The 26,210-nt window shown below is 34.3% G+C and overlaps 1 protein-coding gene and 1 non-coding gene across 2 annotated transcripts in view; both read left to right on the top strand.

Annotated features, from left to right (window-relative positions):
• IBTK (inhibitor of Bruton tyrosine kinase) overlaps positions 1–26,210 on the top strand; it is an 80,720-nt gene that overhangs the window by 23,702 nt on the left and 30,808 nt on the right. Inside the window, exons 8-21 of the mRNA XM_023223080.2 lie at positions 89–269; positions 2,951–3,071; positions 5,509–5,686; positions 7,387–7,561; positions 8,789–9,391; positions 10,632–10,718; positions 11,852–11,934; positions 12,029–12,066; positions 12,528–12,624; positions 18,429–18,530; positions 20,731–20,848; positions 21,884–21,944; positions 22,653–22,774; positions 23,110–23,222. Coding sequence (XP_023078848.1) covers positions 89–269; positions 2,951–3,071; positions 5,509–5,686; positions 7,387–7,561; positions 8,789–9,391; positions 10,632–10,718; positions 11,852–11,934; positions 12,029–12,066; positions 12,528–12,624; positions 18,429–18,530; positions 20,731–20,848; positions 21,884–21,944; positions 22,653–22,774; positions 23,110–23,222 — 2,079 coding nt within the window. The remainder of the gene's footprint in view (positions 1–88; positions 270–2,950; positions 3,072–5,508; positions 5,687–7,386; positions 7,562–8,788; positions 9,392–10,631; positions 10,719–11,851; positions 11,935–12,028; positions 12,067–12,527; positions 12,625–18,428; positions 18,531–20,730; positions 20,849–21,883; positions 21,945–22,652; positions 22,775–23,109; positions 23,223–26,210) is intronic.
• Positions 12,998–13,100, top strand: LOC111549915. The gene has a single exon (XR_002733869.1). It is a non-coding gene; the product is annotated as a U6 spliceosomal RNA (small nuclear RNA).

A 26,210-nucleotide genomic window follows, 5' to 3' on the forward strand; every position in this document is an offset into this window, starting at 1 on the left:
TGCTGAGGTTATAGTCATGAGACGCTGCGCTTGGCCAAATAGCTTAAAAGAACTATTTTGTGATTTGCTTATTTGTATCATTTTTTAGGTTGTTTGCTAGATCCCAATGGAGAAAAGTGTGTAACTGCTCCTCGTCAGGTCTCTGCCCTTCACCATAAAGACATCGCTCTGTCTTTGGTTGCTGCAAGTGATGGAGCTACAGTCTGTGTTACCACAAGGGGAGATATTTACTTACTTGCAGACTATCAGTGTAAGAAGATGGCTTCTAAGTATGTGTATTTCTGTGAAAGAAACATAACTTTAATAATAATTCAACTCTTCCAGCAAATATCTGGGTGTCAGCTTTAGGCTATGTTCTGTAAATGTCAAATGAAAAATATTGAATGAGGAGAAACATCAGGAATTTTTGTCTTTGATTTTTGTCTTTTGGCATGGATCTAGTGAATATATATAAAATTTCTGTGTAAGTTGTAAAGTGGTATTTCTGAATTATGTTTAATATGTAGTTAAATATGAGATATATGTTTTTCTCTTTTTATGCTTTCAGTGCACAGAAATATATTAATCTTAATTCTTGATTTGTGACACTCTTATCATTGGTTTCTCTATAGCCTTTTTTACATTATACATGTATTTGTCTTTAAGATATAATCATATGTCATGAGCCCTTTAACCAGACTCAGTGTTTATAACTGATAAGTATATATATATTTAAAAAATGTTATAATAGAATGCAGTAAAGTAGCAGTTGGTTGACAAGTCAAAGCAGAGAATCATAAAGTGTTTTTTTTTCTTTTTAATTGAGACAGGTTCTCGCTGTGTGGCCCAGGCTGGTCTTGAACTCCTGGGTTCAAGCGTCCCTCCTGCCTCAGCCTCCCAAAGTGCTGGGATTATAGGTGTGAGCCACTGCTTCCGGCCTGATAAAGTTTTAAGTATGAGTGGGTGTACCAACTGGAATTCTCTGTCTTTTCATATAAACCATACTCATAATGTGTCACCTGTCATTTCATTTTGAATGATTTAAGGAACCAGTGCTTAAAAACAATTGTGAAGTAATGTAAGTGAAGAATGCTACATTTTTAATACATTTTGAATCTTTTATAATTGATAATTTATTGACAGTTTTTTGCTGCGCATATTTATTGTGTCATTCCAAAATATTCAACTTTTATAGACAGGTTTCAGACTAATATTTTACCATTTATATAGTGTTTTACTATGAGAAATTCATTATAAATATATACATTATTAGTTTAAATACAAGTACTGAAATAGGTCTTCGTGCAAATATAGATGATTCTTGGAAGTGGATAGCTCAACTAGTGGAAGCAGTTGTGTACAGGAATTCTAGAGAATAGCTGTCTAACTTTTAAAACAATTAGGGATTTAAATTTAAATGCAACAAAATGCTTTTGATAATGTAAAACAGATACCATCCATGAAGGTACTCATGAACAGAAAATGTCTATCAGTTTGTAAAAATTTACCTTCTTTGTATAACAGTTCCTTTTTTTTTTTTTTTTTTTGAGACATTGTCTTGCTCTGTTGCCCAGGCTACAGTATAGTGACGCGATCTCCGCTCACTGTAACCTCCACCTCGTAGGTTCAAGCGATTCTGCTGCCTCAGCCTCCCAATTAGCTGGGATTACAGGCAGCTGCTGCCATGCCCAGCAAATTTTTTTGTATTTTTAATAGAGATGGAGTTTCGCGGTGTTGGCCAGGTTGCTCTGGAACTCCTGACCTTACATGATTCGTCCACCTTGGCCTCCCAAAATACTGAGATTACAGGTGTGAGCCACTGTACCTGGCAGAAAGTTACTTTTGACTTCAATTTTAGGTTATATTTCAGTTATAGAAACATGAAAATGTGAATATGTTTCTTAAAACTGACTAAATAGATTTTTTCCTGAGTTTGAGGTGATATGTAAGATATTAAGTTGTATTTTTAGTTAACATTTATAAAACTTGCCTATATAACATTAAATCACATAAATATGTTATATCCAAGTTTACATTAAGGAGATTATTTTGTTACAGATTAAGTTATACAATATAGTAATTTTGAAAAGTTTTTTTTCCTTTAAAAGGGAGAACAGTCATTGGAGTAGCAGCAGGCAGAATTCATATATTGCTATGCACATCAAATGTGCAGATATAATGAAATGTGTAGCTAATGAATGAGTTATTGAATAGCAGTACAGATGATTTTCATGGTAGCTATATCTGTTTAGGATTAGCCATTTTTGAAATTAAGCATTTCTATTTTGAGGTTTAAAATTTGTCTTTTCTGTTAAAATACAGATGCACTTAGGAGCTTATAGCTATACCAGTTATTTGTTTATTATTTATTTATTTTTTAAGACAGAGTCTCTTTCTGTCACCCAGGCTGGAGTGCACTGGTGTGATCTCTGCTCACTGCAACCTCTGCCTCCCTGGTTCAAGTGATTCTTCTGCCTCATCCTCCCGAGTAGCTGGGACTACAGGCGCACATCACCCGCACATCACCATGCCTGGCTGATTTTTGTGTCTTAGTAGAGCTCGAGTTTCACCATGTTGGCCAGACTGGTCTCGAACTTCTGGCCTCAAATGATCCACTGGCCTTGGCCTCCCAAAGTGCTGGGATTATAGGCGTGAGTCACTGCACCCAGCCCATACCAGTTGTTTAAACTCCAGAGTGAATGTTTGAATTAGCAAGTGGAACTTCAGGTGTTTAATGTGTGTGTTTGTGTGGGTAAAGGCATTTGAGGGAAAATTACTTGCCATAGAAAGGAACAGCCACCTTGTAGGGGAAATTTACAGAATGGAAGACTAGAGATACCAAAGACCAAATCATTTTACTTCACCTTTCACAATAATTGCTTGTAGATTGTTTGAATAGTAACTTCTTTGAAGTTTAGGCATGTGTGTTTTAGAGAACATATTAGTCTAGAGTTTTTTTTTTTTAATCTAGACAATTGAACTTGAAGAAAGTTCTTGTGTCTGGGGGTCATATGGAATACAAGGTTGATCCTGAACATTTGAAAGAAAATGGGGGTCAAATTTGCATTCTTGCAATGGATGGAGCTGGAAGGGTAAGTATATATTATGTAAAAGTATAATCTTACTTTCAGTTGATAGCTATAGCAGACCTAGTAACATGAAAATGTATTGCTATGTTAGTGACAATTCCTGTTGACTTTGATGATTACTGCTGGGTGCCAAAATAAGTATATTTGAGGCATCCATTACTAATTAGTATGGAGCTGGGATTTAGAGATAGTATGACAGACAACATTTAATCTAATGTTGCACAATACTGATTTGTTAAACCGTAATCAAAAAATTTATTGTGCTTAAAATGAAAGATTTTGGTGTTATTTACACTGAATACTGATAAGTGATACTGAATTGCATAAATATGAGATATGTAATGTAACTATAAATTTTTTTTTTTTTTTTTTTTTTTTTTTGAGACAGCCTCGCTCTATTGGCCAGGCTAGAGTGCAGTGTCATGATCTCGGCTCGTTGCAAGCTCCACCTCCTGGGTTCAGGCGATCCTCATGTCTCAGCCTCCTGAGTAGCAGGGATTACAAGCATGTGCCACCATGCCTTTCTAGTTTTTGTATTTTTAGTAGAGACGGGGTTTTGCCATGTTGGCCAGGCTGGTCTCAAACTCCTGACCTCAAGTGGTCTGCCCTCCCCGGCCCCACAGATTACTGGGATTACAGGTGTGAGCCACTGTGCCTGGCCTCACATAACTATTCTTAAAAAGGTAAAGATCAGGCAATATGATACATTTGTTGCATAGTTGGAAATTTTTTTCCAGATTTAATTTTATACAAATTATGCATTATAATGTGTGTATACATTGTAGCTATCCACATTATATGTGAAAGATTTTCGGATCACTAGTGTGTAAGGAATTTCTTATCTCTTAAATGAAAAGTTCTAATTTTAGTTCCTTATGCAAACATATCAGTACATTTCTCTAATAAATTTATTAATTTGAAATATTAAAAAAATTATTTTCTGAAATATATGCTTTAATTAATATATTTATATATTATATAAAATACATCTCTAAATTTGTTTTGAAGGGTGGGAGAGTGGGAGCCATCTCTAAATAATACAGATTTTAAAACTTAAAAGTATATATTATACACTAATGATACTGAAAAACACACAGTGTGGGTAGAAAAACACACATATATGATATAACTTTCTGGTTTTACTTATAAAATTAAAATAATGTTTTCCGAGGTTTATAATGTGCTGTAAAGTTTTACATTTTAGAAATTGAGGAATTAATCCTAAAACTCCACCTACTGGATCGTTATAGGCATACATTGTAGGGATGGAGAATGAAGATGATTTTAATAGTAGTAACTGGGTTTAAATATTAGAGCTCTACATCAGGAAGAATAGCTGTTGGATGGTGGGCGTAATACTTGGGTGATGTGATGCTCTGTGCAGCAAACCATCATGGCACACGTTTACCTATGTAACAAACCTGCACATCCTGCTCATGTACCCCTGAACTTAAAAGTTGAAGAAAAAAAGGAATTAGAGCTCCAATTTGTACTAGTGGAAGGAAACAAATGGGGTTACGTAAAATAGTTGAGTATAAAAACTTGTATTTGATTTTGAGATGTGTATCACTTACATTAAAATGGATATAGCTTATACTTCTGGATGTTTACTTCCTGCAAACTAGAGTCTCACTAAGAAAACCAAGCTCTAAAAGCATTAGTCTCAATCAGTATAGTCTTTTTGTGTGAATAACTTTTTAGTGACCTTGTCAGATAACCATTTTGTGTTCTAGTTTTCTTAACTTGATTATGAGAGAATTGAACTTTTAAAAATTAGCACTTCTAATTTTTCAAATGAAATTGTGCTTGGAGTACCAGTATATGAAACAGATAAAACAATTGCTGCTGTGGATTGGGAAGCCTGATACCCCATCTCTCATCATTCTCCATCCCTTAGCAAGTTCCCTGAAGCTACTTTTCAGGGACTCTGAGGTTTGCAGAACCATTTACAACCACTGAATTCTGTAATGATTTTTCTAAGATTTTGTTTTAGTTATATAATTGAGTTATGCATACATTTACTTTTTTCTTGAGAGTAAAGTTTGGATTTTCTTAGGGGGATCATTCTTCTTGTAAAGAGATAGTACTACAGGAAGTCTGACTTGTAAGTTGTAGCTTTAAGATTTTGTTTTTCTTTAGCATTGTAGCAGATCAGTTTGCCCCAAACAAGTAATACTGGAAATTGCTACTTCTTAAGAGGAGTGCCTTTGAAATAATTTCTACTGCTTCAGGCTTGCTTAATATACTTTTCTGAAAGATATTTCTTTAAAATATTTGATTTTTATTATAGTGTTTGTCTTTTCTGTGGAAGAATGAACATTGAAACATACTAATGAGAGCTTTTATTTTAACAGCATTGTCTCTTGATATCTTGATTTAAGGTTTTGGTTGTTCAAATGCTACTTGCTTTATATTTCAATGTGATTTGGTTTTGTTTTAGGTGTTTTGCTGGAGATCAGTCAACAGTTATATGAAGCAGTGTCGATGGGCCTATCCACGTCAGGTCTTCATTTCTGATATTGCTTTAAATAAAAATGAAATTCTGTTTGTTACGCAAGATGGAGAAGGATTTAGAGGGAGATGGTTTGAAGAAAAAAGAAAGAGTTCTGAAAAGAAAGGTCAGTTCATATATGTGAACAATACGTAAAAGTACCTTTCAATTATCCTTTAATTTGACAAGTATTAGGTTCAACTGACAAGTATTATTAGGTTTTACCTTTATGCATTTATCTTTGTGATTAGTTTTTTTAATGCCTGTTTCCAATTATAGTGTAAGGTTAGTGATGGCAAGGGCCATGAATATTCTTCTATTTCCTTAGCCTTTGGCATATTTCCTGGCACATTGTGGTCACTCATTAAATCACCTGTTGTATGAATAACTCAGTTATCATATGCCAAAACCAAATCAATAATGTTTATAATTACTCAGAAAATTATAAACATGTTCTTCAAAATCATAAAGCCACAGAGAAATGACCTTCGTAAAATTTAATGATTTAGTTGTATTTCTTTTGTTTCTTTATAGATTATTCAAGTCTGTAAACATTTAATACATATTTACTATGTGCCAGATATAGGGGAAAATTTTAAAGATGCAAAAACATATAAAATGGGCCTCTATTCTGAGGCACTCATAGGCTTGTAGGGGCAATAGACATGTATATAAATACTTGCAGTTCGCTGAGACTAATGTTAATATCCACATAGTAAGTTTCTTGCGAGCATAGAAATTGGAATGACTGAGTGTCAGAGGAAGATTAGTAAAGCCCCATATGACTAAAATGAATTAATTTGTGAGAGTAACTAGAACATATGTTCAACTTATGGAAGTCTTTAGAAATGTGTCAGTCATATTTAGTGATCTGAAACTGAATTCATGATCTCATGCTCCAACTTCTGCTTCTCTGTTTTCTATTTCAGTAAATTATTATCTTTGGCACTCAGATTTCCCTTACGCTAGAATTAATCAGTCATCAAGTTTTGTTCTCTTTCTCAAATGTTTCTTTCCACTTTTTTACAGATTCATTGCTACAACCTAGTCTATATCATCTTTTAATTCTTTTCCTGGATTTACAGTAATTCCTTAAATGGCCTCTTTATATCTATTCTTTGTTTACCTTAAACATTCTTCACACTACAGCCAGAATCATTTCATTCATGTAAATTTCATATCTTTGTAGAAGCACTGTATCCTTTGCCTTCATAACCTTGATTTTACTTGCAATGATATAATCATTTGTGTAATGTCTATCTTCCCTGCTAGATTATGTACTCTGTGAGACCAGGAACATGTCTGTCTTCTTCACTACTATATCACCAGACTGATGATACCACAGTAGCACTGTTTGGTCACTCACATATTTTCTGAATACATGCAAGAAAGGGGGAAGAGAAAGGGAGGAAGCAAATACACAAGCAGATTATGAAGATACTAGATTTTTATATTTTTAATCCAAGTTGAAGAATTTTTTTCCCTTTGGGCAACAGGAAGTATAAGTTGAAGGATTTTAAAAGCTAGTATGACACTAGATTTGCTTTTTAGAAAGGTAACTTCGGTTGCAATATGGAGGATGTGTTTGTTGAAAGAGATGGAATCACGGATCATTTAGAATCGATCTACCAAAAATTTCTTGTATAATACAACCAATATATTCAGTGCAAAATGTGTTGAAGAGAGGATGTAGTTCTTCAAAAACACTGAGTATATATGAAAAAGATTTCCATAGTTTTCTAACTGCTTTTCTATTCCATTTACTTCTCAATCATTTTAGTGGTTTCGGTAAAGCCTTGATTAATGGTAGTTTATTTTTTTTAACAGAGATTTTATCAAACCTTCACAATTCCTCATCAGATGTGTCTTATGTCTCTGATATAAATAGTGTGTATGAAAGAATTCGACTTGAGAAACTTACCTTTGCACATAGAGCTGTTAGTGTCAGCACAGATCCAAGTGGATGCAACTTTGCAATCCTGCAGTCAGATCCTAAAACAAGGTATACTTGTATATATTAAATTTCACTTTTTAGAAGGAACAATCACTGAATTTTCTTGTTTTCAGTAGCTCCTGGTGCAAATTTAATTGAAGAGCTGTTGCCAAGACCTATAGAGACCTTAGACATAATCATGTTTACAGGGTAATCCAGAGGTAGAATTTGTTATCCTCAGAGTGATGAATGTTTCCTTTAGTTTGTAAACTGACATTTATTGAAAATATCTATACATGCACTCGCAAAGTTTTTTTTTTATTTTTTATTTTTTTTAAGACGGAGTCTTGCTCTGTTGCCCAGGCTAGAGTGCCGTGGCACAGTCTTGGCTCCCTCTAACCTCTACCTCTGAGATTGAAGCGGTTCTCCTGCCTCAGTCTCCCAAGTAGTTGGGATTACAGGTGCCTGCCACCAAACCCAGCTAATTTTTGTATTTTTAGTAGAGATGGGGTTTCGCCATGTTGGCCAGGCTAGTCTTTACCACCTGACCTCAGGTGACCCGCCAGCCTCGGCCTCCCATAGTGCTAGGATTACAGGTATGAGCCAGCGCACCCCGCCTGACTTGTCTTTCATACTTTATGATGTACCCTAGGTTCTCAGATTCTGAAAAATGTATTATAAATATTTCTTAGGCAGTTTGCAAAAATTTCTGACCCTTGAATATGATGAGAATTGGCAAAAGAAGTGTTGTGGCGCCGTCTGTAAATCCCAGTGCAAATCTACTAAGTCACATTAGCAGAGAGGTATCAGATTAAGATAAACATCAAGGGTACTGTTGAAGAGGGAGGAAATTCTGCAAGTAGGGTGATCATCCATCCTGGTTTGCCCAGGCCTGCCCCAGTTTTAGCATTGAAAGTCTCATCTCCTGAGAAACTTGTCAATCCAAAGCAAACCACAGGAGGGTTGGTCTTCCTACTGAGAAGGGTGAAATGTGGTTGGGACGGCGTAATTGCATTCCCATAGTACTGTAAGAACCAGGGATACGGACAACTTAGTTCTTATCATTTTAATTTGAGAGAAGAATAGAATATAAATATAAAAAGGAATAGAAAACATATTAAAGGATGATATAGTATCTAGGGCTTTGTGCAATATTCCTGTATTTTAGGAAATGCCAAATTTAAAATTTTCTAAATGCTGTTTAAAAAATTGCATTTTAAAGGAAAATTGGCTAGGTATGGAAAAGGATTTCCTTCATTTCTTTTTAAGCATAATTTGTTTTTATCTTGTTTCTAGCCTTTATGAAATTCCAGCTGTGTCCTCATCATCCTTTTTTGAAGAGTTTGGCAAACTGTTGAGGGAAACAGATGAAATGGACAGCATTCATGATGTGACATTTCAAGTTGGCAATAGACTCTTCCCTGCACACAAATATGTTTTGGCAGTGCGTTCTGATTTTTTTCAGAAATTGTTTCTTTCAGATGGTAATACTTCAGAATTTACAGATATTTACCGGAAAGATGAAGATTCTGCAGGGTGCCATCTCTTTGTGGTAGAGAAGGTTCATCCTGACATGTTTGAATACCTTTTACAATTTATATACACAGATACTTGTGACTTTTTAACTCATGGCTTCAAACCAAGAATACACTTAAACAAAAACCCAGAAGAATATCAGGAAACTCTGAATTCTCATTTGAATGAAGTGAATTTCCATGAAGGTGATAACCAGAAGTCTGCATTTGAAGTTTACAAAAGTAATCAAGCTCAAACAGTTAGTGAAAGGCAGAAGAGCAAATCTAAATCTTGTAAAAAAGGAAAAAATATTAGGGGAGATGATCCTGTAAGAATGTTGCAAACTGTTGCAAAGAAATTTGGCTTCAGTAATTTGAGTAGCAGGTATGATTTCTCCTTTATATCTGTTCCTGTACGTCATTCAGTCCTCCTTTAAAAAATTTCCCACCCTTTTTTCCTTGCTTTTCTTTTCTTTCCCCTCCCGCAGTCACCTCTCACTTGTTCCATCCCCTTCTCTTCTCTTTCCCCTCCTCTTCCTCTCTCTCTCTTTCTCCCTACCCCTCCTTTTTTGGGGGAGGTACGTGGATGTGTCTTTCCTACATTTGCTGGCAGAGCTATCTCTAGGACTTCTTGGATTACATTAATGGATGGGAAAGCTGTTGTTGGGTTTGAACTCTGGTTTGGTTGGATTACATTAATGGATGGGAAAGCTGTTGGTGAGTTTGAACTCTGGTTTGTATATATAACAGGGATCTGGCGTGGCAGGCAGTGTGGTATGCTGGAAAGGTCTTTCAAGTTAGACATACATGTCTCTTAGCTTTATTATTCCTGGCTGGGACAATTTTCTTTCTTTTACCTCAGTTTCTCAATATAAGAAATGGGAAAGATAATATTTACCTCATATTGTTGGTATGGTTTTGTCATATTTAAATTGCCTAACACCATAGTATCATATTATGAATCAGATTATTTGAAATTCTCTCTTTTTTTAAGGTATTTATGTTGCTTGTGGCAGTTAAACCTTAGTTGTAGGGTGGGAACAGAGGAGGGGGGTGTATCATGTTTTCTGTTTAGAAGTAATGAAGGGGCCAGGTGCAGTGGCTCACGCCTGTAATCCCAGCACTTTGGGAGGCTGAGGTGGGCAGATCACCTGAGGTCAGGAGTTTGAGACCAGCCTGGCTGACATGGCAAAACCCGTCTCTACAAAAAATTACAAAAATTAGCCCCGCATGGTGGTGAATGCCTGTGGTCCCAGTTACTGGGGAGGCTGAGGGAGGAGATTCACGTGAACCTGGGAGGTGGAGTTTGCAGTGAGCTGAGATCACACCACTGCACTCCAGCCTGGGTGACACAGTGAGACTTCGTCTCAAAAAAAAAAAAAGAAAAACTTTGTGCTATGGCTTTGTTTGTCTTTTGTCAGTAATATTTAATCTATTTTGAATTCTAACTAAAATGGAAGGAAAAGTATGATACTTCTTTATCTCAGAGTAGGGGTTTGTTGAGATACTTTAGGATATAGTATTATATTTAGGTGTAAGCTAATTTGTTGGATTTTTTTGTTGTATGTTTATTTTTGTAAGGGAATTAGATATATCCATTGTTAATTTTTATCTTTCCTTGATAGGTTAGATGGAGTCAGATTTGAAAATGAAAAAATTAATGTTATTGCCAAGAAAACTGGTAATAAACTAAAGCTGAGTCAGAAAAAATGGTAAGTAAGGAAAGGAAGATTAACATTTCATCTCTAGATTTTGGCACTTAAGTGTGGAAATAGATCTCTGCTTACCCACATATGAAGCAAAATGTATAGGTAGATACCCTCTTACCTTTTCTGATATTCTGCATTTCTGGAAATGTTGGGGAGCTGTTGAAGTAAATTGATAAAATATTAACTGCTGAAGACATCAAAGGAGCTTTTTCTTTCCGATGACTTTCTAATAGAGAGAGGAACTTTTAATTTTTATTTTTTCTTGCCTGAATTTTGTGCCTTGTTATAGTTAGGAAATGTTGTGAGCCTCGAAACCAAATTAATTATATCTCTTCATCATTATGATTATTTCCTTTAGTATAAAAATGTTTAATAATAAATATACTATTCTAAATATATTGTTAAAAAGTTTTATTTTTAGGGCCTGGTGTGGTGGCTCACGCCTGTAATCTCAGCCCTTTGATGGGGCCGAGGCGGGTGGATCACCTGAGGTCAAGAGTTTGAGACCAGCCTGATTAACATGGTGAAACCCTGTCTCTACTAAGAAAATACAAAAATTAGCCAGGCATAGTGGCGAGTGCCTGTGATCCCTGCTACTCGGGAGGCTGAGGCAGGAGAGTCGCTTGGACTTGGGAGGCGGAGGTTGCAGTGAGCCAAGATTGCGCCATTGCACTCCAGCCTGGGTGGCAGAACAAGACTCCGTCTCAAAGAAAAAAAGTTTTGCTTTTAGCTAGTCATACTTTCTGTGTAAGTGGAAAGGTTTTGGAGAAGGATAAACTGTGGAGTTGTTTCAACTGTGGTTGGCCCAGATTAGCTACTACAAATAAGTGAATTACAGAGACTTAAATATGATATCACTTAGTATTATTAACAGTTTGTCTGAAATTAGAAAAAAAGGAAAATCAGAAAAATACTTTTTGAATATTTGTATTTGACTCCCTTTTCAAATACTGTCTTTAAGGCCCTTATTTTCCCTAAGGTGGAAGAAGAGGAAGTATTTTATTGTATGTATTCCTGCAAGTTATTTATTCTCTGCCACCTTTAAGAGAAAATCGAAAGTTAAGCCAAATCCTATAATCTTTTTCATTAAATATGTAAAGAAATTGCACTTGCTTCAATTAAACATTTTCTTCCAGTTCATTTCTGTGTGACGTGACCATGAAATCAGTGGATGGAAAGGAATTTCCTTGTCATAAATGTGTTCTTTGTGCTAGACTTGGTAGGTGTACTTTTTAAAGCTGCTAATTTATTTGCTCTATTATTGTTTCACTATTCTTATTGCATTGAACTTTTTTTTTTTTTTTTCCTTTTAGAATATTTTCATAGTATGCTGAGTAGCTCATGGATTGAGGTAAGATTTAAGTAAAATGCGCCTAGGTTGTAACTATGTTTCTTTATATTTTGTGGAAATTATGTAGTAAAGAAATTCAAAATCAGAACTCGATATTTTAGTTCAGTTGTTCATTTATATTAAACTTTATTTACGCTTGAGGCTGCTGGAAAATAGCAACTCTTAGAATTTAAAATTATTGCCAAGAAGCTACTTAAATAAAAATTTCCCCATTATTATTTAGAAATGTAGTAGGAACACCACTGTGTTTCTTGTTTTCTGAATTTTTTGTTCCTTTTTCATGTTGTGTTTTAAAATTAAATTTAATATTATTTTAGCCATGTGTTTTGTAAATTTTATGTTCTTTTGCATTTGATGTGATTTCCTGTTCAGAGTGTTTTGTACCAATAACCCAAATTAGAATGTAATATTTTATTGTTTACAATGAATTATTTTACTTTATTTTGTCTTATTTTATTTAGGCTTCCAGTTGTGCAGCTCTGGAAATGCCAATACATTCTGATATATTAAAAGTTATTTTGGACTACCTCTATACTGATGAAGCTGTGGTGATAAAAGGTATTAATAAGAGTTAGGACATTGTAGATACTTCAGATATAATGGAATAATGGTAAAATCAACATGAATCTTAATTTCTAATGAACAAAAGCCATCAATAAAGCTTAATTTATTTTATTTTTAAAATATTTAATTTATTTTTTATTATTTGTGGAGACCAGGGTCTTGTTATGTTGCCCAGGCTGGTCTCAAACTCCTAGGCTCAAGGGATTATTCCACCTCAGTCTTCCAAAGTGCTAGGATTATAGCGTGAGCCACTATGCCTGACCAATAAAGGCTTAATTTAGAATAAGCAATAGGAATGATTGCTAATAGTAAAGGAGCAGAAAAAGAAGGTTTTCAATACCCATGTGAAAATGAACTCTGAGAATTAGTGCTCACTTCGGCAGCAAGTATACTAAAACTGGAATGATACAGAGATTATATGGTCCCTGTACAAGGATGACATGCAAATTTGTGAAGCGTTTCATTAAAAAAAAAAAAAAAAAAAAGGAATTGTATGTAATCGTTGAAATTAGATTTAGCAGTTCAATTTCCAACTACTTCTATGATGGAGATGAATGAATTGACAACAGGGATAGTTTTGACAAATACTTACGTAAGTTCTTTCTTACTTGTTTTTCCCCTTTGTGGTTACACATCTTGAAAGAAACAGATTAAAAATTGTACCAAAATTTATGAAGAGAGGTCATTTATATACTTTGTTAGGCAAAACACTAACTTTTAGTTACAAGGTATGTTTAGTCATCGGAGTGGTACTGGATGTTCTGTCATATTCCATTAGTTTGTTTAACCCCAGCTGTATATTGGGGATTATAAAAAAGTGAATAGACCTTTTTCTATATTCAAGAAACTCAATCTAGTGGAGAAGACAAGCGTATAGAAAACAAATATAATCCAACAGAGTAATTCTCTAAAAAGCTGGTACATTTTTAAGAAGCTAGCCTCTGAGTCTGCCTAGGAAATCTGGGTAGTCTTGTAAAGGAGATAGAGTTTAACTGAGGACAAGATTTCTGAAGATTTATATACTTAAGAGTAAGATAATTGAGACATGGTATGTTTTTCTCTACTTCTTTCATTTCTTTTTAAAAATCAAGAAATTATTTGCATGGTAAAACTTATACTTTTAAAGAATACAATAAGTAGTTTTTAGTATGTTTACAAATTTGTGCAACTATCATCACTGTATAATTCTAGAACATTTTCATCACCCCAGAAAGATACCTTGTACCCATTAGCAAACACTTTCCACTCTCTCTCATCCCCAGTCCCTAGAAAACGCCTATTATGTTTTCTGTCTCTATGGATTTGCCTATTCTGGACATTTCATATAAATATAATCAAACAACATGCGGCCTTTCGTATTTAACTCATTTTACTTAAGTACGGTGTTTTAATATTTTTTCCGTGTTGTAGCAGGTACCAACACTTCATTCTTTTTTATTGCCAAGTAATATTTATTATGTGGATATAACACATTTATTCTTCAGTTGATGGATATTGTGGTTGTTTTTACCTCTTGTCTATTAGGAATCATGCTGCTGTGAACACTCATGCCTAAGTTTTTGTGTGGGCCTATGTTTTCATTTCTCTTGGGCATATACCTAGAAGCGGAAATGCTGGGTCATATGTTTAATTTTTTAGGAACTGCCAAACTGCACAGTGGCTAGCTGTACCATTTAACTTTACCACTGACATTGTGAGGGTTCCAGTTTCTCCACATCCTTGCCAACACTTACTAATATCAACCTTTTTTATTATAGCCATCCTAATGGGTGTGAAGTTATACAACATTGTGTTTTTTTTTTTTTTATTTATATTTCAGTAATGACTCGTGATGTTGAACATCTTTTCATATGCTTTTTGGTCATTTGCATGTCTTCTTTGGATACATACTCACATCGTTTGAACACTTTTTTTCTCAATTATTTGTTTTTTTAAGACATTGCAAGAGTTCTTTGTATATTCTGGATATTAGTCCCTTATGGGATATATGATTTGCGAATGTTTTCTCTCCTCTGAATTGTTTTCATTTCCTTGATAAAGTGTCCTTTAAAACACAAAAACTTTTATTTGTATTTTATTTTTGAGACAGGGTCTTACTCCGTTGGCCAAGCTGGAGTACAGTGGCATGGTCATGGCTCACTGCAGCATTGGCCTCCTGAGCTCAAGTGATCCTTCCCACCTCAGCCTCCCAAGTAACTGGGACTACAGCTGTGCACCACCATGCCTGGTTAATTTGTAAACAGTTTTTGTAGAGACAGAGCCTCCCTATATTGCCCAGGCTGGTCTGGAACTCCTGGCTCAAGTGATCCTCCTGCCTCAGCCTCCCAAAGTGCTGGGATTACAGGCATTTGATGATCTCCAAATTATCTATGTTGACTTGTTACTCATGTTTTTGGTGTCATATCTAGAAATTCATTGTCAAATCCAAGGTCATGATGATTACCCTATATGTTTTCTCCTAAGAGTTTTATAGTTCTCTCTCTCACATGTAGGTTTTTGGTCCATTTTGAGTTAATTTCCACCCCCCCCCCCAGTCTTATTAAGGTGTAATTAACAAGTAAAAATTATGTATAGTCACAGTGTATAACATGATGCTTTGAGATATATATATAATATCTATGTTTCTATATAGAGAGATAATTACCACAATCAAGCTAATTAGCATATCCATGACCTCACATAGTTACCTTTTTTTTTTGTGGCGAGAGTACTTGAGATCTAGTCTTTCAGCAAATCTCAAGTATGCAGTACATGAGTATCAGTGTAGTCACCATGCCGTATATAAGGTCTCTACATCCTATTCATTCATCTTATAACTGTAATTTTGTACTCTTTGACCAGTATCTCCCCATTACCCTAGTCCCCTGACCTCTAGTAACCACCATTCTTATTAAGTTAATTTTTGCATTTGTTGTGAGGTATGGGTCCAAGTTTATTCTTTTACATCTGTATGTCCTATTTTTTCAGTACCATTTGTTGAAAATACATTTGTTTTCCCATTAAATTGTTTTAGCACCGTTGTCAAAAATCAGCTGACAATAAACTTAAAGTTTTATTTCTGTACTCTTCAATTCTATTTCAGTGAACTCTGTTTATGCCAGTATAGCACTATCTGGATTACCATTGCTCTGTTGTAAGTTGTGAAATTGGGAAATGTATGTTTTCTTACTATGTTCTGCTGTTTTAAGATTGTATTGGCTATTTTGGGTTTCTTGAATTTTCATGTGAATTTTAGGATTAGTTTGCCAATTTCTGCAATAGAGGCAGCTAGGATTTTAATACGAATCACGTTCAATTTGTAGATCAGCTTGGGGATTATTGCCATTTTAATATTTAAGTCTTATAATCCATTAACACTATCTGTCTTTCCGTTTATTTAAGTCTATTTATTTAAGTCTTTAATTTCTTTTAATGATTTATGTAGTTTTCAGTGTACAAACCTTGCTCTTAGTTAAAAATTATTAAGAATTTTTAATGCTATTTTAAATGGAACTTTTTTAAATTTTATTTTTGGATTGTCCTTTGCTGCTATTTAGAATTACAGTTGATTTTTGTATGTTGATCTTACATCCTGTAACCTTGCTGAACTTGTTCACTAATTCTAGTAGTTTTTTTAGTGGATTCCTTAGGATTTTCTATATGCAAGATCATGTCATCTGCAAATGGAGATGGTTTTACATATGCCTTTCCAATTTGGGTGTGCTTTATTTCTTTTTCTTGCTTAATTGCCCTGATTAGATGAATCTCTAGTACTCTGTTGAATAGAAGTGGCAACAGTGGTCATCCTTTTCTTGTTTCTGATCTTAGGAAAAAGCATTCAGCCTTTTTACTTGTGGGTTTTTTGTAGTTGCCATTTATCAGGTTGAGGAAGATTATTTCTATTCCTGGTTTATTGAGTGTTTTTATCATGAAAGGATGTGGGATTTTTGTCAAATGTTTTTCTGTTTCTTAAGATGGTCATGTGTTTATTATACTTTATTTTTGTGTATTATATTGATTGATTTTTCATATGTTGAATCATCCTTTCATTTTGGATTTATTCTGCTAGGTCATATTATATAATTCATTTTTATATGTTACTGGATTTAGTTTCGTAGCATTTTTTGAGGATTTTCACATCTTTAATTGTAAGGGATATTGGTTTAGTTTTCCTGTGATGTCCCTGTCTGTTTTTAGTATCAGCATAATATTGGCCTCCTTGTCTAAGTTGGAAAGTGTTCTTCATCTTCTACTTTTTGAAGAGTTTGTGGAGAATTGTATTAATTTATCTTGTAATAATGCATCAATTGTATTATTCATCTTTAAATATTCAGTCAGATTAACCAATTAAGCCATCTGGTCTTGGAGTCTTCTTTGTAGAAGGTTTTTGATCACTAATTCTATATCTTTACTTACTGCTAATTGTTTGCCCCCAGATAAAAGGCTGTTGTCACTGGGCAAGCTTTGAGTCAGGTCAAATAAAGATAAGAATTCTAGTGGGATTTTCCGGGAACTAGCAGACAGGTCAAATAAGGATACTATTGCTCTACAACTGTTCTGTCTTCTTCTGTGGCTACTAGGCTGTCAATGTGATTCTCTATGATTATGGAGCTGTTGGTTTTCAGTACTGCTGTGGAGGAGGGGAGAGGAAGATCTGAATAGGAAAGGCTGCAGTGTCCCAGATCCCACTGTTTTTAACAAGATTCAATTGCTTTTCTTAAGTAAACACTTCCTAGATTATTACAAGCTTTTGGCTGATTTCAGAATTCTGAAAAAGTTGATTATGACAATTTTCCACAGTTGTCTTACTGTTTTTTTTTTTTAGAGGAGAGAATTAGTAGTTCTTAGTCTGTCATTCCTAGTGACTTCATCTTTGCCTCGTATTTTAAAGCTCTTTTCTATTTCAGATTTTTTTCTTCTTAATCTTTTTTTCCCCTTTCTTCTCTTTCTCTGTTGTTATTTTTTTCTTTCAATTTATGTTGTTATTTTGGCAGTGGCTCAGGGGTAAAAAGCCATTAGTAGTACTTAGGTCCAAGAAAGTTGTTTTATTTTTTTATTTTTTTGAGATGGAGTCTCACTTGCCCAGGCTGGAGTGCAGTGGTGTGATCTCGGCTCATTGCAACCTCTGCCTCCCATATGCAAGCAATTCTCATGCCTCAGCCTTCCCAGTAACTGGGACTACAGGCATGTGCCACCACACCTGGCTAATATTTGTATTGTTAGTAGAGATGTGTTCACCGCGTTGGCCAGGCTGGTCTCAAACTCCTGGTCTTAAGTGGTCCGTCTGCCTCCACCTCCCGTAGTGCTGAGTTTACAGGCATGAGCCACTGCATCTGGCCCAACAAAGTTGTTTTAAATTAAGGAACTCCTATAGTTACAAAAAAGCACTCTTAGATGACAAATTTTGTTTTAAATAAGAAAGCATAAGAGCATTATTTCCCCACCCTATATATATTAAGTGTGATGCTGAGATTTGACTTTTCCCTCTTTGTATTAGTTTGAGAAGTGTTTTTCTAACAACATGTGAGATTATAAACAAGTTAGGCATTCTAGTAGCCTTCTAGACTGAAATGATCAACTTAAGTTGGCCATTTTGTGGTCCTAGTGTGAGACCAAGACATTTTGGTGTAATTTTATCAGCTTTCTACCTAAAAAGTAGAAATATATTTTGATGTATTTACTTTTTATTATAGTTGCCCTTTCAACATTTAGGAAATAATCTTAAATTTCTTTTCTAGTGTCCTCATTACTTCAGATTTTTTTTTCTAGATATGATGTATGCAAAGAAAGAGTGATGCTTGTTTTCTTTCTTTTTTTAGAATCTCAAAATGTAGATTTTATTTGTAGTGTTCTTGTGGTGGCTGATCAACTTCTCATAACCCGGTTGAAAGAGATTTGTGAAGTAGCATTAACTGAAAAACGTGAGTAATTTTGAATTTGAGTATTAGTATGTTTTCAGATTCATCAAGGATTACTGTACTTTATTGACTTTATGATTCCATGTATGGTAAAATAGACTATTTTTTTGGTACCATGAAAACTTGCCAAAATATGTAAATTACTACATGCCATCATTTGTGAGTGAACTTTTATTGTAGAAATATGTGAAAGTATATACGACTTAGAATTGAAGTGTAATATTTTTATTGAAATGTCATAAAACCTTGAAGAATAAAGATGGTGTCAAATTTATTTGCTAATTTCCAGGGTGAGAGTTCGAAAGTGAAATTTTCCTACTCTTGCCCTGATCTTGGCTTTAGGTGTTTTTAGCTACCCATTTTCTACTATTTGCAACGATTTTTAAAATTTAACTTTCTCATTATATATCTGAACAAAGCACATCTCTTTTTTTCTCGAACTCTTCTTTCTTACTCTCTTCATTATTTTAGTTAATTTCATGGCTGTCCTCCTGAACATGCTACTTTGAAATCCAAAATTAGTTTTTCTTTGTATTTTGGTCCTGACACTCAAATTCATTCAGCTGTCAAAACTTACTCCTCTTAACTGTGTTGGTCACATTTCGCCTACCTTTGGGTTCTTACTGTCACTATGCAGTTGAGGTCACTGTTATCTGTTCGTTCTGTATAGTGTCACAGTAGTGTTTTAAGTGCTCTTTCTCCTGTCTACTTCTGTTTCTTTAAGGAAGCAGTTACGTCTTCCCCCATTTACATATTTATAATTGCTTACTCTAAAGTAAAGATTAACTTTCCTTAGCTTCCACATGACAGCCTTTCTGGCTTTCTAATCTTTCTGTTCTGCTTCATTGCTACTTCAAGAAGTGTGAAGGGAATTCCTGGCAATTTTTTTCTAGTTCATACTTGCTAGGAGTTTGTCTTGGCTTTGGCATTTTAGTTCTCACTTTTCTTGAGCTCTATGGACTGTCTACTCCTTTGTTATTAAATAGAGAGCAACAGCCCTGATCTTTTAAGCAACAAAAGAAAAATACTTTAAAATGAAGGACACGGCATACAACAGGTATAAGACATACATATAAGTGATATTTTACACTTGTACAGTTGCCTTTCAGGTCTTCTTCCTCAGTGTTCTTTCATGGTTCTGGCTGCACAGTTGCCTTTATTAATTCCTTGATGGTTCTAGAACCTAGGAAAAGGAGGCTACCACTTCCTTTGGTCTCTGATTGTTAGGAATATGTGGATACTTGTTCCCAAGTGAACAACTCTAAAGAAGTTTTTATATGATCTGACTTTATCATTTCTTCCATTTCCGTGTTCATCATTAGTTGAAAATGTAGGTTAGTCAGGAGTGAGACAGAGACCATTATTGACTGTAGCAGTTGCAACTTTTGATAGAATTACAGGGGAGAAAGAAAAAGAAATGCAAGAAACCACATGTAGAAAACAGCTGTGTGCCCCCATTGGCTGGTACTGATAGAGTCATTAAGAAAAATAGTGGAGGGAACAGGAAGCTGAAAGTTACCTGTTATGTAGATAGAATATTCTGGGAGAGTCTCTAGGAAAATGGGTACTTTATATAGAATGTTACTAGGATTGTAACTAAATCCAGAATCTTTTGCACAGTATATCAGATTTTTCACTGGCATGAAAAATATTATGGTATGATTGTGATGTACATATTTTCAAAATATGTATATATTTATATACTTCATATATATATAAATATACCCACATAAATTCTGATAGATAACTCAATGTTAATAATTTTATAGAATTATTTCATTAGTTTTTCTTAGTTTAATATCTTTTTTAGTTTTATGGAAGAGGGAATAACTGCTATGTAAGTGAAAAGGAAAGTTGTTCATTAATGAAAACTTTTTTAAAATACTCAGAAAATGTTAGGTGGAAGATTGTCAGTTCTTATGTGTTTGCTTTTGGGTGGCACTATGCCCCTTCTGTATTTTGTTTTGCTTAGAATATTCTTGTGTGTGAGCTTATTTTTCCTCATAGCCAATCTTTTGAAATTATTTTGGCATATTGGGATGGAAGAATTACATATTTGCCCCAGAATTGACTTATTTTTGGCAATATTTTTTTTTCTTTATTCCAAATGTTCAAATCTTAGAGCTTTAGACATAAATGTATTTTATTTTGCTGTGGTAATGTGCCTTTTATCTAATTTTGCAAATCTTTTCTTTCTTTGTAGTTACCCTGAAGAATGCTGCTATGCTACTGGAATTTGCAGCAATGTATAATGCAAAACAGTTGAAACTGTCTTGTTTGCAGTTTATAGGATTGAATATGGCAGCTTTACTTGAAGCAAGGTAAGTAAGGTACATATGTTGTATGATTGTTGCAAAAGGAGATATTTATATATGATAGCAGATATTATTAGTGATTTAAATGTGAACAGTGATGTTTACCTGGATGGAAAGAATTTGATAAATGCTGATGATTTAGAAGTTATGTACATTTTAGAATTAGAGCGCTCTTGAAAACTTTTGAAAGTTTTTAACAGTGATCTTTTTAAAATGAAATAAATTTATACTTTTTAAAAAATATAAAGTCAGAGTATTTTACTTGCTATAAAATCATTGGAGAGAACAGGAGAACATAGAAATTTGAGATTAGAGTTCCTGATGTCAGTTTTTATTTTAAAGCTTCATTGTGTAGTTTGTTTTTATATTTTACTTTAATAGTAATGACTGTTAACTGTATGCTAGACAGTGTTCTAAAAGCATTACATAGATTCATTTAGTTGATTTTTATGAAAACCTTCTGAAGTAGAGAAGATTCTTTGTACATTTATTTATAATAGTTGCTTGAGGCCGCGTGTGGTGGCTTATGCTTGTAATCCCAGCACTTTGGGAGGCTGAGGCAGGTGGATCACCTGAGGTTAGGAGTTCAAGACTGGCCTGGCCAAGATGGTGAAAACCCTATCTCTAATAAAAATACAAACATTACCCAGGCATGGTGGTGTGTGCCTGGTAGTCTCAGCCACTTGGGAGGCTGAGGCAGGAGAATCACTTGAACCCAGGAGGCAGCAGTTGCAGTGAGCTGAGATTGCACCACTGCACTCCAGCCTGGATGACAGAGTGAGACTCTGTCCCCACCCCCCAAAAAAAAAATTGCTTGAGTTTTATTCAAGATATTTGTGTAATATGTTTGCTTTTCTGTTTATTTGAAATACGTAATATATAACCACATCTATTTCCAAGTTTGTAGCAACTGCTATATATGATGCTTAAAAAATAGCTTTGTTACTTATCTGGCAATATGAAATATCTACATATGTGAACATCTTGACAGTTATCAAGTAACTTGAATCTTAAGATAGAATTTTGTATCCTGTATCTTAGGTCTCTTGATGTTTTAAGTGATGGTGTTTTGAAGGATCTTTCTGAGTTTTACCGGAAAATGGTAAGGTTTATGTTTTAAGATTTTCATGGCTATAATATTAACAGCTTAAGCAGTGTATTAGATCAGACTTATCAATGGAATAGTTTCCTAATGACTTCAAGTACATTAAGATCTTTTAAAACTGAGGCTATAGGATTCCTTTACAGCTCTCACAGATAAATATGATAATCAAAATTCAAGATATTTAATAATAAAGTTAATATTTATTAATTTATTTATAAATGAAAGTTACTGAAAGCTTCAGAGTGAGTCTTTTGTTATTTACCAAAGGTCGGGACACTGCAAAAAGATGAATTCATATGATCCTTAAGAAGTGGATTACTCTATGTTTAATAATAAAGTGGAGCTTTTTCTAAAGTTTCTTTTTTTGGCAGGTTTATGGAATAAAGTTTTTATTCAGTTGAATCAAAATTCAACCCACTCTTGTAAATTTCGGAAGTTATTGAGCATTTAAGGCTGTTCTAGTCAATGTCACCAAATATAAAAAATGGAATATCTTACATAATTTAAAAAACATCTTTAGGCTGGGTGTGGTGGCTTATGCCTGTAATCCCAGCATTTTGGAAGGCCAAGACGGGAGGTTCGCTTGGGCCCAGGTGTTCCAAACCAGCCTGGCCAACATGACAAGAGCCCCGTCTGCACAAAAAACAAAAACAAAAACAAATTTACAGATTTTGTGTTTGAAAAGTGATATCTTCAATTCTGCAGATTCCAGCAATGGATAGAAGAGTCATTACACCATATCAAGATGGACCAGATATTAGCTATTTGGAAGTAGAAGATGGAGATATCTTCTTGAAAGAAGAAATAAATATGGAACAAAATCATTCGTAAGCTCTGTTTCTTTGTTTTTTTTTCTTTTCCTCCTTTTCTTCTTTCTTTTCTCTACTGTGTCCCTTCACTCTCATCTTGGACATGTAATACTTTTGTGTTGTTATTGGAAGACGAAATTGAGAAATTCTGACATAAGAAATATGCATTTATGTTCATTCTTAACTTTGGTATAATACAAAGTAAATACATAATTAATATCTGTAGGTCTAACAAATTTAAAATATAAATATTTTAAAAAGTAACCTTCAGGTTAAACATGTTGGGTTAAATAAGTGCATTTATCTTAGTTACATCCCTAAACTCTGCTGAAAGTATGTTTGCTTTTTCCTAGGGAAACTATGTTCAAAAAGGCAAAAACTAAAGCTAAAAAGAAGCCACGTAAACGTTCAGATAGTTCTGGAGGTTATAACCTTTCAGATATTATTCAGAGTCCATCATCTACAGGTTCGTGGAAAGTGAGCATGTATTTCCAGTTCTAATCTTGTATGTCTCTATTCATATATGTCATCTGCTGAGGCTACTGAAATAAACAGTCCTTATGGAGGTACCAAAAGTGATAGTTTATTGTAAGTACTCCAGTTGAAGTTTGCTCTGGGAGCACAAAAAGAGGTACCCAAACTAATCTGAGATCAGGGAAGTCCTCTTAGAGGAAAGCAGCGCTAAGCTGGGTCTTGAAGAATGAAGTTATCTAAGAAAAGGAGGCAGATAGATATATTAAGCAAAGGGGGCAATGTGTTCCCAAGCTTAGTAGCGAGAGAAAGAGTTGCACATTTCTTGTGCATATAGTTCAGTATAGGAGATAGGTTTGATAGGATCAGATTTTGGAGACTCTTATATGCCAAACTAAGGAATTTGTGTTTTAGTCTAAAGGCTATGGGTGGCCGTCGATGATTTAAAACAGGATGTGACTGGATGAGATTTGTCTTTAGAAAGACCACTCTTTCCAGGGGCATAGGGGTTTAGAGGTTGGCAAAACATGACAGAGATAACTATTATCATGGTGATTCAATTTAAATATGTCAGTACTCCAAGTAAGATGCCATTCGTATGCTTAAGGAGGTTATAATCTGGTAGTAGAATATAAAATATATTTAGGCATTATGTGAGCCTGTTTGAAAGTAAAGGTCAGGTTATGTAGTTTTTCTAAAATATTTTTCCCCAGTTTTTTATTTTGAGAATATTTAACTTACTAAAAAGACGAAAGAAAAATACCACAAACACCTATGTACATTTTATTCAGATTTATTGTTAACTTCCCATCACATTTGCATTTTCTTGCAGACTCTTTGTCGCTTATTATCTGCTCTTTCCTCCATATGTTATACACACACACACACACACACACACACACACACACACACAATACAGAGACTTAAAAAAAATTATTCCACTTGGAATAAGTTGTAGACATGATCCTTTTCCTGTAAATACTTGAATATGAATCTTTTAAGATGGTAATACTCTTATACACAACCACGATACCATTATCATACCTAAGACAATTGACATTAATTAGTCAATTAGTGTAATTAGTATTACACTCCATATCCACATTTTCCTAATTGTTGACAAATGTTTTTATAGTCTTTTTTTTTTTTTTTAAACATTAACAACAAAAAAAATAGTATTTTATCAAGGTTCATATTGTCTTTGCTTATTAGTATCTCTTTAGTCTCTTTAGTATAGTCCCCCTGTAGTTTTTTGTTTTTTGTTTTCTGTTTTCCAAAAGGTCAGTCCAGTTGTATTATAGATTGTCTCACATTTCAGATTCATCTGATCTAGATTAAACTATATACATTTTAGTAGTTTCTTCAGATAAAACATGAAGTGTGACTATAAAATAATGAGACTACAGTATGGCTTTCAGAAATGGTAGGTTACTCTTATCTATAGCACTAAGACATAACCTAGTACAGTTTCTACTAACAGTACTTCATAGTCTATCAGCTGTATACAAACAACTTTGAAAAATAGAAGAGTACATTGTTTTGTGTTCCTTTGGAAAAAAAAGCTGTTAGGCAGGGCAAAGAAGAAGGATTTTTTTTTTTATGCTTACTGAGATGCTTCAGATTAAGTGCTTGATATGTTCACTAAAGCTCAAAGGAATGTCAAGAATAGTTTTAGATAACATAAATATATAAAAAGGATAGTTAATATGCCTAAAATTTATTTATGAAGCACTGAAAATAGGAATCAGGAGACCTAGTAAATGGGAAAGCTATATCTTAGGACTTTTCTTAATTTAAAATTCTGTGATTTTGTGTTCTCTGTGTCTTAGTGTTTAGAAGGAGGCAGGGGTGGATTGATGGAAGGATGAATAATGGATAGACAGTCTTGAAAGTAATGATTTGCCAGTCACCTAAATGACTTAGGGAAAAGCAGATATTTACTTTGTTTTAAATAATGTTATTGTTACCATTTGTGTTAGAATCTTAGAATTTCAGAGCTAGAAGTGACATTAGTAATGAAATAATTTATGTCCCTTACTTTAAACCTAAGGAAACAAGCTCAAAAAACATAAGTGATTTGAAGTAGTGACCAAAAGAAATAAAATTTGTTCTCTTGATTCCAGGTCCATACTTTCCTGGTGTGCTGTTCTTTCTGTGACCAGGATATCTGTAGTCAGTTCTTTCTGTGACCAGGATATCTGTAGTCAAAGATAACTAAAAGGTCAAATTTGATTGGAGGCCAAAAAAATCTGTTAAGGAAGAAAATTTGAGTATGATGCCAATTTCATCAAAGACGGTTACGTAATAGCTTAATGTTTGTGTCAATCTTAAAGTTAGACAAACGACATTCAGCGAAACTGTTTTTGACCAGAAGTAATTGTTGGTCACATTAATTGTCCTCTTTTTTCTGGATTTATTTCTAACTGACTTTTGAAAGTGTTCTAATATTAGATGTATTCTCTTAGATGAAAATTTGCCAGCCTTAAAAATATTCAAAAAGAGGCAAGACGTGGTGGCTCCCGGCTGTAATCCCAGCACTTTGGGAGGCCAAGGCAGGCGGACCACAAAGTCAGGAGTTCCAGACCAGCCTGGCCAATATGGTGAAACCCCATCTCTAGTAAAAATACAAAAAAAATTAGCCAGCTCTGGTGGTGCGTGCCTGTAATCCTAGCTACTTGGGAGGCTGAGGCGGGAGAATCACTTAAACCTGGAGGCAGAGATTGCAGTGAGCCGAGATCACACCACGGCACTCCAGCCTGGGCAATAGAGTGAGACTCTGTCTCAAAAAAAAAAAAAAAGAAAAAAAAAAATTCAAAAGATTATGTGGAAAAAAATGTTTAAATGTTCTTTCCAAATTGCAGTGATAACAATGAAAGGAACATTTAGCTTGTTAAGGTGATTTACTTTAAAGAGAACAATGTATAAGAGACAGTAGGTTTTAAATCAATTATACAACTTTTAGTTACAACTTAGATAACATCTT

Source organism: Piliocolobus tephrosceles, chromosome 5, assembly GCF_002776525.5.
Source record: "Piliocolobus tephrosceles isolate RC106 chromosome 5, ASM277652v3, whole genome shotgun sequence".
Taxonomy (NCBI): domain Eukaryota; kingdom Metazoa; phylum Chordata; class Mammalia; order Primates; family Cercopithecidae; genus Piliocolobus; species Piliocolobus tephrosceles.